Raw genomic sequence first — 12,818 nt, 5'->3', positions numbered from 1 at the left:
GAAGTGATGAGCACACCGTGGATCCTGGATTCACCAAATATTGTGTTTAGTACTGTTTAGGTATAGTAGGAAATGCAGTTTCCTAGAGCACTTTGTCTGGATTATTCCTTTGCTCTGATCATATTTTAGCTCACTTATTTTTATACATGTTATATACCCTTGATTTTAAACAGTAAATTCCTTGAAGACAGGAACTGTCTTATTTTTATATCACTAGGGTTAAACTATATCACTAGTGTTAAGCACAGGGCCTGGCTCATACTTTGTAGGCTTTTTGATCCCTTTATTCATTCAGCAAACATCTATTAAATACTTACTATGTACCAACAACCATGCTAAGAAAAGGGGATGGTACAATGACAAAAGTGAAATAATCCCTGCCTTCAAATAGCTTATGGTCTAATGGGGGAAATGACATGAACATATATAGCATATACGTTGTTGTTGTCCAGTCATGTCCAGCTCTTTATGATCCTATTTGGAGTTTTTTTGGCAGAGCTGCTAGAGACATCTTTATGGGCCTGAGGAGCTAAGGCCTCCTGAAAGAGGCAGCTGGACTTTGAAGTATGGGGAGCAGGACAGGTAATTTGGCTGAGGGAGTACACTGTAATGTAGAGGGAGGCTCTACCTTACTTTGCACCACCATCAAAAACCTAGTGGAGACTAGCTAGCTTGGCTTCCATAGTCTTCTTGAAAAATTCTCTAAAACCTTTACTTGAATAAATAGCAAAAAAAAGAGAAAATATCTCCTATGTGCTTAGCACATTCCATACATACATGATCTTATTTGATTCTTGGAGGTAGAAGGCTAGGATGTGATATGACATGTATCATTACATCTTATAGACTATAAGCTTCTTGAGGGCAAGGACAGTCTCATTTTTGTCTTTGTACCCCCAGCGCCTGTCATAATTCCTGGCACACAGGAGTTGTTTCGTGATGACTCATGGTGGTATAAGTAGTATACCTATTTTACAGAAGAGGAAATTGAGGCCCAGAGAGGATAAGTATATTGCTGTACTTTAAAGTGGAATAGATAGGACTATAACCCGAGGCTCCTGACCCCTAGTTTGTTCCTTTCAGTATGCTAGTATGCCTTAGTAAAAAGCAGTGATATTGCTGCTTGTAGGAGCAATTTACTTAAGGTAGAGGGGTGCTTGTTTTTATAAAGAATTTTATTAAGAACACTTTTCTAGTGTTCTAGTAGAGAAAGAACACTTTTTCCCCTGAGCAGAATATGAGAGGGACATGAATAACCATGTTGGTCTTGGGATACTCTGTCCTCAGTCCAGGCCCTCCACTCCCACAGTCTTTAAAGCACTTATTACTTCTCATCTGGACTATTGTAATAGTAACCCACCTATTTTTCCTGCCTCTAGTCTCTCCCCTCTCCAAAATAGCTGCCAAAATAACCATGCTGGAGGGAAAACCTGACCAAGTCACTCCCTTGCTCAAAAATCAAGGATAGACTACCTCTTCCTTAGCTTGATATTTAAGGTTTTTGACATTCAGCCTCCATCTTACTTGTTTAATCTTGTTTTAAACTCACCCTCACAGATTTTTCTTTCTGGCCATATTGGTCTACTACTTTGTATCATGTTCTCTTCTGGCCTTATTCTGTATTTTCTTTCCTTCCTCTTTAGTGTGTGTTGCTCAAGGTGTCACTGATACCTGGAGTGTACTTCCTGTTGAAACTCCCTTTCTTTAATGGCTAGCTTAGGAGCCATCTCCTTCATGTAACTTTGGGTATTTTCCTAGCTAGGAGTGACTTTTTCTTCCTTAGATTTCTTATAGCGTTTTTGTTAGGCCTCTCCTTTTTCCCTGTTGCATTCTACATTGTACTATACTTATTTGTGCATGTTGTATCCCCCTTACTAGGTTATAAACTCCTTGAGGACAGCTCTTGTGTTGTTTTAATTTGGTAATCCCTAGACCTTACACAGAGTTGGCCATTGATAAAATTTGTTGACCTTCCTCAAACGGAATTAATGGAAAGATGACTCTGCTTTAGGTCACTTAAGGCCCTCAAGATTTGTCTCCAGCTCAGGGACCTGCCATGAGGAGCAGATGAGAAAAAAGTTGGCAGGGTTGATAATGCCCTTGTTTTCTGGTCTTGTAGTCCCGGGCTGCACGCCAGCTTATGGAGAGGACACAGTCATCTAACATGGAGACTCGGCTGGATGCTATGAAGGAATTGGCCAAACTTTCTGCTGATGTGACCTTTGCAACTGAATTCATCAACATGGAGGGAATCATGGTGTTAATGAGGCTGGTGGAGAGTGGCACCAAGCTTCTGTCCCAGTAAGTGTCCCAAGCCCTGTCCTGAGGGCCTTCTGAGATGAGAGGTGGTGTTGTACTATAACAACATTGGATCTGTTAGTAGAGTTAGGTTTAAATCCATACTCTGACAGAGACTAGTTATGTATGTGCTCTTGGACAAATCATTGAAGCTGTCTGGGTTTCAGTTTCCTCATATGGAGGTAATATTTATCACACTTCCTTTTGTCATCATTCATTAATTCATCGAACTAGTGTTTGTGGTATATCTACTATGTACAGTGAACTATGAGAAATTCATAGTTTCTGCCCTTAGTCTAATTGGGCAGATAAGACTTACATGAAAAGCAAAATAATAATAGTAATAGCTCACATTCATATAGTGCATTATGGTTTACAGAGCACTTTTCTCACAATGACTTTGTGAGGCAGGTATTATTATCTTCATTTTATGACTGAAGTTCAGAGTTAAGGGATTTGATGTCATCATATAGCTCATAAGTATAAGAGAGAAAATATGATTATGAGTCAAATGGATAGCATAGGCAAGTGCTATAGGAATTCAAAGATGTTAGAGATCAGTCTTTGATATACCTGTTAATTTGCTAGAACACACAGATGTGAGAGAGGAGGTAGAGGTAGAGGACAGGGGCTTGCAGTCTTTCATCCTATACCCATGTTGCTGGATTATCCGTTGGTCCAGCCATCTCTTCACTCATACCCCCCCCACCCCATCTTTCTCTCTCTGCCATGTTTGTTACCACCTGTACTCTGCACCCCCTAACCACTAACTGCCTAAGGTGTCCTTCCAACACTGTACAATGTCTTCACAGTTTCTCAGTGTTGATGTGAACAAGGTAGGAGATGGCATCTTAGATTGTCATCAGCAGCAATCTGTGCTCACATCCTTCATTTGGAAGCTTTAGGGATCTTAGCTTATAAATTTTAAGGTCAGAAGACTTTAAGGTTTAGATGTCCTGAAAAATATTGGAATGTTTTATTTGAGAGTCCCAGATATGCTGCCCATGGTTCACCCACTGAAAACTGCAGCTAAGCTCAACCCTTAGCCTGGGTACATGTTTTAAATCTTGTTACCTAGAGGGGTTCTCTCATGCCTTAGCTTCAGAAAGGGAATTCTTGGGCACGTTAGCCCTGAGGCCTTGGACAAGGCTCAATAGTTGTTGTCATCAAGCTCTAACAGTCTGCTAGCTATGGAAGGATTGGCTTCTGTTTGTGTATCCCTTGGGTTTTGGAGTCACATGGGTCAGGAGCTTCCTATGCTCATGGTGTACAGTGGAAAAAGTACCAGACTTGATAACTAGGAACCTGGGGTTCTATTCTAGCTCTGCCAGTAACTCATTCTATCATCTTTTCTCTGGGCCTTAGTTTTCTCATCTATAAAGTGAGGAGTTTAGACTCCATGATTTCTGTCTTTTAGGAGAAGTTTATAGACATTTTGTTTTTATGTCACCTTCATTTCTAAACACATCTCTCCCATTTCCTTCCCAGAGAGCAGTCTTTTGTAACAGAATCACAAAGAAGGAGATAAAAAGGTAGCTCTGCTAAACCATCCAGTCCCTCAAGTCAGTCAAATCTTTCAGTTGCTCAGGGTTCTACACTCACGAAGAAAGGGGGGTGATTTGGCTGTTTTTCCTTCCCATCTTCAGAGCCAAGCTTGTTTATTGTATCTATTTAGTATTGCTTCATTGTTTTTCCCTTTCTTTCACATTGTTGTCATCGCTGTGTATATTGTTTTGGTGACTTCATTTTGCATCTGTTCATATGTATTTCCTTACTTTTCTTAATATTTGTTTCTTACAATTTAGCAATGTTCCATTACATCCATGTATCAGAATTTATTTAGCCAATCAATTTAGCCAAGGCATATTTTGCTTCCAGTTCTTTACAACTACAAAAGGTGCTCTACTAAACATTTTTCTATTTATGAATCCTTTCTGTCTTTGACATCATTGGGGTATATACCTAGTGGTGAAATCTCTGGATCAAAGGATATGAGCATTTTAGTTAGTTTCTTAGCATAACTCTAAATTAATTTAGAGAATGGTTGGACCAATTCACAAATCCACCAATAGTGTATAAGTGCACTGTTCCCATCTTTTGTCACCTTTGCTAATCTGCTGGGTACTTCTCGTAGTTATTTGGGCCAGTCTTTCATTTGGCTTTTTATAGTTTGCAATTCTTCCTTTGAGGACTGTTTGTTCCTCTACACTGACCACTTTGCCATTGGAAAGACTGGATCCTTCCAGTTCTAAATCCTCTGCTTTGTCATTTTCTCTGACTATTAGTTGCTTCATCTGTAAAATAAGGTGGTTGAACGAAGTAATTGTAACTAACTTAGCAACAAGCATTTATTGTGTTTATGTGCCAAGCCCTGTTTATAAATAGAAACAAAAAGAAAGAGAGTTCCAGCCCTCAAGGAATTCATTCTCTAATGAGGGAAGATGGTCCACAAAAGGGTGCCAGACAGTTGGGGGAAGGGCACCCACAAAGGGGTATACTTGGAACAAATGTTATTATTCCCATTTATTAAATGGGAAAGATGAAGGAAGGAATCAACGTTGGGGGTGAGGGTTATAGGAGATACAGGAGAATGTGAGGGGAAATGATAAATGATTGTGGTGTAAAAAAAAAAAAAGTAATAATAAAACTTTAAAATTTGCCTTCCTGCTCTAGATTCCTATTCTTAACATTTTGTATATATTTCTCATACCTCTCAGTTACAGTGAGATGCTGGCATTCACCCTGACTGCCTTCCTGGAACTCATGGACCATGGTATTGTCTCCTGGGACATGGTTTCGATCACTTTCATTAAGCAGGTAAGGACCCTCTTGCTCAGTGCTTTTACCTCCTAAAGCCTCTTCCATTTGCTGCTTCTTATGCTCTGATGCTGATGCTGAGAAGATGTATTTTTTGCCTAGACAAGGTCCCCATAAGGCAGGTAGGTCCAAGAGCAACAGCCTATGTTTATCAGTGACTTGACTAGGATTTAGAAAGCATCTTTACCAAATTTGATTTAGTCATGCCTGGAGAATAGTATTCAGTTCCGGGTAGCTACATTTTGGAAGGGATGTTGAGACATTAGACACTGGAGTGCTTCCATTAAAGAACAGAAATTTGAAATGTGAATGTGGTTTTAAATGTTTGTGTTCTGTGAATATATTGGTTTGTGGGAGAATGCAGTACTTGTGTGCATGTGTGTTTGCCTGTGGCAGCAGAGGAGGTAGACGTTGTCCCAGTCCTGGCATCATGTTTTAGCAGGGACATTGACAAGATGGACTGTCTAGGACCGAAATGTCTGTCTTATGGACGAAGGATGAGACTTGTTCTGCTTGGCCTTTGCCCTGGAGACAGAATTAAAACCAATGTAATGGAATTGCTGAGAGATAGATCTTCTCTCAGCCTAAGAACTTATTAACAGAGTTGTCTGACAAGGAAATGGGCTGCCTTTCGTCATTAGGAGTTTTCAAACAGAGGCTAGGTGACCACTTAGCTGGGACCTTCATTAGGTCATGATATCTGGAACAGGAAGGAACCATGGGCTCATGTATTCCAACCCTTTTATTTTACAGATGAGGTAGGTGAGGTCTAAGGTTAAGTGACTGGTAGAAGGAATATCTTCATTGACTATCAGAAGATAATGAACTGGATGATCTCTGGGACTCCTTCCTACTCTTTTTTTTTTTAAATTAAATTATTTTAATTTTTTTCAGTGTTCTACATTTCCATATAGTTTAGATTTTTTCCCCCTCCCTCCCCACTACCTCTCTGAGGCAGCATACAGTCTTATACAGGTTCTGCACATACATTCCTGTTAAATACATTTTCACCTTAGTCATGTTGCATAGAAGAATTACAATGAATGGGAGAAACTATAAAACAAAACATAACACAAGAGAAAATGGTCTGCTTCATTCTGCAATCTAATTCCATAGTTCTGTGGAGGGTGTATGTGGAGGGTGTTTTGCCTCAAGAGTAGATTGGGAATTTTTTAAGTCCTTGCATGGCAGTGTAGTACTAAACTACCATAAAAATTCTTTGCACAATGTGGTTGTTGCGGTGTACATAATTCTCCTGGTTCTGCTTCTTTCACTCAGTATCAGTTCATATAAGTCTTTCCAGGCCTCTCTGAAGTCTTCCTGTTCATCATTTCTTATAGCACAACAGTATTCCATTACATTCATGTACCACAACTTGTTCAGCCATTCCCCAATTGATGGGCATCCCCTTGATTTCCAGTTTTTGGCCACCACAGAGAGAGCTGCTATCAATATTTTTGTACATGTCCCAATCTTAAGATTACATGATTTTTAATCGTATATGCAGCACGTATATCAGATTGCTTGCTGTCTTGGAGAGAATTTGGAAAGGGAGAAAAATTTGGAACTCAGAATTCTGCAGAACTGAATATTGAAAACTATCTTTATTATGTAATGGGGAAAAATATTACTATTAAGAAAAAAAAGAAGTAGGAAAAAATCAGTGAAATCAATCTATATGTCTAAAAAGTCTGAAAGTATATGCAGTGTTCCAAATCCATGGATCTCTCATCTTACAAAGGAATGGGAGGAAGTGTCTTTTTTACTGACCTCTTTGGCTTATTTTAAGTCTCAACTAAAATCCTATCTTTTACTGAATGCTTTCTCCATCTCCTCTGAATTTTAGTGTCTTCCCTCTGTTAATTATTTCCCATTTATCCTGCATATAGCTTGTTTGTATATATTTGTTGTCTCCCCATTAGATTGTAAATTTGTTGAGGCAAAGGATTATTTTTTGTCTCTTTTTATATCCCCAGTGCTTAACTCAATGCCTGCCACATAGTAGGCACTTAATAAATGTTTATTGATTGATTAAAAAAAAATTCCATGAATTTGTGAAGATGTCTGGGTGATAGAAGTACAGAAGGGTGATAATCTTAAAAAAGAATGTATTTAGGCTGTACTGGTTCAATGAGTGAAATGAACCTCCAGTAGTATAAACTCCCCCTTCTTTACATTTCTTTTCATTTTTTTTTTATTGATGCCTTTAATCTTTATATCACATTTCAATGTCCTGTCCCCAGTTGATCTATCTTACTTATTTATATTTTAGCTACTATTATGAAACTAGGCTTTTGCACTTAAAGAGTTATAGTTGAGAAGAGAGCATGCTTGTCCACTTGGAACGATCTTGTATTTTATCTGAGACTTGATTATCCATATCTGTCAGTTTGAACCATGTAGCCATAAAGCAGATTGCAGCATACATAGACTGCAACTCTGATGTGTGGGAGGAAAGAATCAGCTTCTGGAGTTCTAGCCTCATAAACCCAAACCTGTCCAGTGTCAGCCGTGCCCCAGCACACTGCCTTTTGAATGTATGGATGAGTGTGCTTCTTTCTCTCTGGCTTTAGATTGCTGGATATGTGAGCCAGCCCATGGTGGATGTGTCCATCCTACAGCGGTCACTAGCCATCCTGGAGAGCATGGTCCTGAACAGCCAGAGCCTGTACCAGAAGATAGCTGAGGAGATCACCGTGGGCCAGCTCATCTCTCACCTCCAGGTGTGAGTAAGAGACACTGCCTTTTCCTGTCTTGGCTTTCAGGTCCCTGTCTCTCCTTTGAGAAGGCTTTAAGGTTGGCTTGTTGGTTCACTCAAAATAGTATTAGCTCAGTGCATGCACCACCTCCACCATCCCCTTCCCCCAGTCCTGTGCAAAAGGGTAGGGGTGAGAGGAAGCTGCTGCACTGGGACTTTCCCTGAGGGGACTTACTGCCAAGAAATAGCTGTGGTTCAGGCCCCACTTGTCTAGTGCTTTATGCGTTATAATATGTTTTTCTTATAACAGCTCTGTGAGAAAACTGGGGTTCTGGCTAATTAATGTAGCAGATAAGTTCTGGGGTAAAGAGAGCAATAGATTTAGAATTAGAGAACTCAAGTTCAAGTCCCAGTTCTTGTATGTGTTAACAAGTCACATCTGAAGGAAGGAAACAAACAAGCATTTGTGAAGTGCTTACTATGGACCAGGCCAGACCTTCACAAATATTATGTCATTTGGTCTTTAAAACAACCCTGGGAAGTAGGTGCTGTTATTACCAACATTTTACAGTTGAGGAAACTGAGGCAGGCAGTCTTTAAGTGACTTGCCCTGGTTCACACAGCTAGTAAGTGTTGGAGGTCTTTGGTTTCCTCATCTGTAAAACAGGGATAACAATAGATATAGTATATATATCAGGGTTGTTGTGAGGCTTAAAGGAGATAATTCTGTAAAGCACCATGTAAGTGGTAACTATTATTACATTCTATAAATATTTTTCCCAGGAAGTAAAACAAGTGAACGCCTGGGAACACTGCTGTTATTGCTTCCTCTTTTCTTCGTTTGCAGCTGGTCTGCAAATCAACACTTAGGCAGCAATGGTTCCTTCCTGATCCCTACTCCATCTCCACTGACATAGTATTGCCAGGATCCTGATAAAAAGGTCTCAAGAGGATGTAGGTAGCAATGTATGAGCCCCTCTTGACTGTACTTTCAAATAGCTCCACCACTCCCAGTAAAAGGAAAGTATGTCTTGTGCTGTATTCTCTTTGCAGCTCCTATCTCTGCCTGTTATGCCAGAATCTGCAGAGCAAACAGGCAAGCAGATTTTTTGGATTAAGCAATAGACCAGGAAATCCATCCCGAGGTGTTCTGAAGCAGGCATGGTTTAGAAAGAACACTGAACTTAAAGGCAAAATGCCTGTTCTGGCCATACACCTATGGACAAGCCCCTCTGCCACTCTGAGCCTTAATTTTTTCATCAATAAAATGGAGATATAATCCTTGCACTACCTAGTGAACAGGCTCATGAGGAAAGCATTCTTTAAACTGTGGAGTGTTATACAAATGTGAATTATAACACTTATAGCCTTGTACTTCATTAATCATGTTAGCTTTCTGTGTTCTGTTTCATCTGTAAAGTGAGACTAGGCCCAGCAGCCTGACTAATGATGGTGGAAACCAAGATAGCTGGATCAGTGTTAACTGCTAATCCTTTTAAAAATAAAATTGTTTTCAGTTAAGAAACTTTTATTTTCCTTTTCCATCTCCTTAACCTCCCTTGTGAAAACAAATATGTACAGTCATGCAAAACAATTTCCCACATTTGGTCACATCAAAAACATGTTTCATTCTACATCTTGAGTTCATCATGTTTCTGTGGGAGATTGTCAGCAGGCCTCATTAGTGGTCCTCTAAGATCATGATTGGTCATTGAATTCTTCAGCATTCTTAAGTTTTTCAAAGTTATTCATTCATATGATGTTGGTATATCCATTATTCAGATCTCTACATCAGTTCATATAGGCCTTTTGAGGTTTCTCTGAAACAGTCCCTTTTGTCATTAATTAATAGTACAATGGTATTCAGTTATGTTTATGTACCATTATTTGTTTAGCCATTAGTTGCTGGGTACCCTCTTATTTTCCATTCTTTGCTACCACAGAAAAACTATGACAAATATTTCTGTACACATGGGCCCTTTTTCTTTTTCTCTGATTTAGCTGCCAATCTTCTTGGGTTCTCCGTGTAGTTCTGTGACCCTGGAAAAGTCACTTAACATCTCTCTGCCTCAGTTTCCTGAACTGCAAAATGGGGATAATAGCAGCACCTGCCTCTCAGGGTTGTTACGAGGATCAAGTGACATAGTATTTACAAAGCACTTCCACACAGGAAGTCAACTTAATGTGTTGGGAAGAGCACTAGTCTAAGAGCCAGGAGATATGTGGTCAGGTCCTGACTTTGCTACTAACTAACTGTATGACCTTGGGTGTGTCATGTGATCTCTTTACACTTACTTTTCCACTTGAGGATCTTATTATTTCTTCTAACTTTAAAGCCCCTTGCAGCTCTGACATTTGAAGAATCTGAGATTGAGCTAAGCGTTGTCATAGGAATTAGCTGTATTTCTCTTGTTCTGGGTTGAGTGAAGAGCATTACCCAGGGTACCTACCATCTGACCCAGGAGACACTTTACACCTCATCTGTAGTAAGGGCCACATCTACATTTCGCCCTCTCATGTAGGCTAGTCTAGTTTTTCTCAAAGCTGTTCTTGAGGCTTGACTCGGTTTCAGTTGCAGACTTGGCATCTAGAAGGAGTAGAAACCCCTCACACTGGATGGCTATCCCATTGCTGTTAGTCAACACACCATTCTGTCCAGAAGCATTTCTGTCTGGGGATAAAGGTGGGGGTGCTTCATCTACCTCAACCAGTACTGTGTCCTTGCTGAATATTCCTTCCATCTTCCATTGTTAAGTAAACATCTTTTCTGTTAAGTGTTAGATGGTCTACCAGTGTCTCATTTCATTTTAATCTTCCATCTGACCCACCAAACTGTCCCAGGTCAGGCGTGGCCTAGAACTTTCTCAGAGGACAGGACAAAGCCTATATTCTGGTCAGGGGTGGAGAGTTAGATTAGAATTGTTGTAATGATGTTTTTTGTTCTTTTTTTCCCAAAATCTTCCCCAAAGAATTTGTGACCAAACGAGAGATAGAGGGGATTACAGGAAGTAAAATAGTTCTAATTATATGAAATTAAAAGGCTTTTGCATAAACAAAACTAATGTAGCCAAAATTGGAAGGAAAACAGGAAACTGGGGGAAAAATTTGCATCAAGTTTCTCTGATAAAGGTCTCATTTTTCAAATATGTATTTAACAAATATGTTAAATTTTTCAAATTTACTGAGCTAAATTTATGAAAATAAAAGCCATTCCCTAGTTGATAAATGGTCAAAGGATATGAATGGGCAGTTTTCAGAAGAAGAAATCAAAGCTATCAATAGTCACATGAATAAGTGCTCTAAATCACTATTGATTAGAGAAGTGCAAATTAAAGCAACTCTGAGACACCACTTTATACCTATCAGATTGACTAACATGACAGAAAAGGGAAATGCCAGAGCTGGAGGGGATGGAAAAGTGGAAAAATTGGAACATAGTGCACTATTGGTGGAGTTGTGAATTAGTCCAACCATTCTGGAGGACAGTCTGGAATTATGCACAAAGGACTATAAAACTGTGCCTACTCTTTGACCCAGCAATATCACTAAGTCTGTGTCCCAAAGAGATCAGAGAAAAGGGAAAAGGACTGATATATACAAAAATATTGGTAGTAGCTTTTTTTTTTGGGTGCCAAATTGAGAATTGGATACCCATCAATTGGGGAATATGATTGTGATGGAATACTATTGTGCTGTAAGAAATGACAAAGCAGGATAGTTTCAGAAAAATCTGGGAAGACTTAAATGAACTGATGTAAAGTAAAGTGAGCAGGACTAGGAGAGCAGTAACAGCAATGTTGTCATGATGATCAGCTGTGAAAGACTTAGCTGTGCTGATCAAGATAATGATCCGAGACAATTCCAGGGGACCCGTTATGCAGAATGTTACCCACCTCTAAAGACTGACCTGATGAACTCTGAATGCAGATTGAAACACTCTTTTTAAACTTTTTTTTGTTTGTTTTATTTTGTTTGTGTTTTCTTTTGCAACATGGCTAACATGGATATGTTTTGCATGCATGATCTCATATGTACAATTAAAACAAAATTGCATGCCTTCTCAAGGAGTTAGAGGGGTGGAAGGGAGAGAATTTGGGACTCAAAATTAAAAAAAAACAATTGTTAAAATTTTTTACATGTGTTCAGGAAATATTTAATGAAATAAATAAAAATAATTTTAAAAATCCTACCTAGATATCTTCTTGCCCTTGAGAATCTGGTAATCACCTTTTGCTTTCTATCCTTCCACAGCTCTAATCAGGAGATCCAAACTTATGCCATCGCACTGATCAATGCACTTTTCCTGAAGGCACCTGAGGATAAGAGACAGGTGTGTGGCTGCCTTTTACTTTATTTTTTAAATTTATTTTTCTGCTTTTTTAAAATAGCTTTTTCACTCTCTTTGGTCAGTGGCCACTGTCATACTTGAAATATACGGGCTCTTAAAAGAATTTTCCCTTGCAAAGGAAAGAGCCAAAATTCATTCCATCCTTCATATGTTGTAAAGCATGGCGTAATGAAAAAGTAATGGATTTGGAGTCAAAGGAACTGGGTTTGAATCTTGGCTCTGCCTGGGTGACCTCAGGCAAGTTACTTAACCTCTCTGGATCCCATTTCCTGATCTGTCAAAAGAAAGAGGTGGTTAGACCAGATGATCTCTAAGGTTTCCCACCTCTAAAGTTCTGGGATCTTATAAGTTTCCTGCTTTAGTTCCTAATCTGTTCTTCAAGTTCTAAGGAACATCTTCATGTCAAGAGGAAAGGAGGTTGTGAAGCCCCTTTTGGTGCTCAACTCCCCCAATATAAAATTTGGGGTTTAGGTCTTCCCTTCTAGCACCAGCAGTCTGTAGCTCCATACCTCTTCTGGAGAAATTGTTTATCCAAGAAACATCACATGGGGTAGGGCTAGGCCCCAGATTTCAAGGCCTGGGACAGTAAAATGGGGACATTAGAGTCTTGGAAAGGCAGAAGTAGAGGACTTCCAGGGAGTTTGCTTGAGGTGCCCT

General features: G+C 39.5%; 1 protein-coding gene across 3 annotated transcripts in view; it reads left to right on the top strand.

The window, feature by feature from the left end:
- ELMO2 (engulfment and cell motility 2) overlaps positions 1-12,818 on the top strand; it is a 50,904-nt gene that overhangs the window by 17,255 nt on the left and 20,831 nt on the right. For all 3 annotated transcript variants that reach the window (XM_072632393.1, XM_072632392.1, XM_072632394.1), the window contains 4 exons: positions 2,120-2,301; positions 5,016-5,115; positions 7,689-7,840; positions 12,065-12,143. In XM_072632393.1, the coding sequence (XP_072488494.1) occupies positions 2,120-2,301; positions 5,016-5,115; positions 7,689-7,840; positions 12,065-12,143 (513 nt within the window). The remainder of the gene's footprint in view (positions 1-2,119; positions 2,302-5,015; positions 5,116-7,688; positions 7,841-12,064; positions 12,144-12,818) is intronic.

This window comes from Notamacropus eugenii, chromosome 1 (assembly GCF_028372415.1).
Source record: "Notamacropus eugenii isolate mMacEug1 chromosome 1, mMacEug1.pri_v2, whole genome shotgun sequence".
Classification (NCBI taxonomy): domain Eukaryota; kingdom Metazoa; phylum Chordata; class Mammalia; order Diprotodontia; family Macropodidae; genus Notamacropus; species Notamacropus eugenii.
Note: the sequence above shows the minus strand (reverse complement) of the source record. Positions and strands in the feature narration are given on the sequence as shown.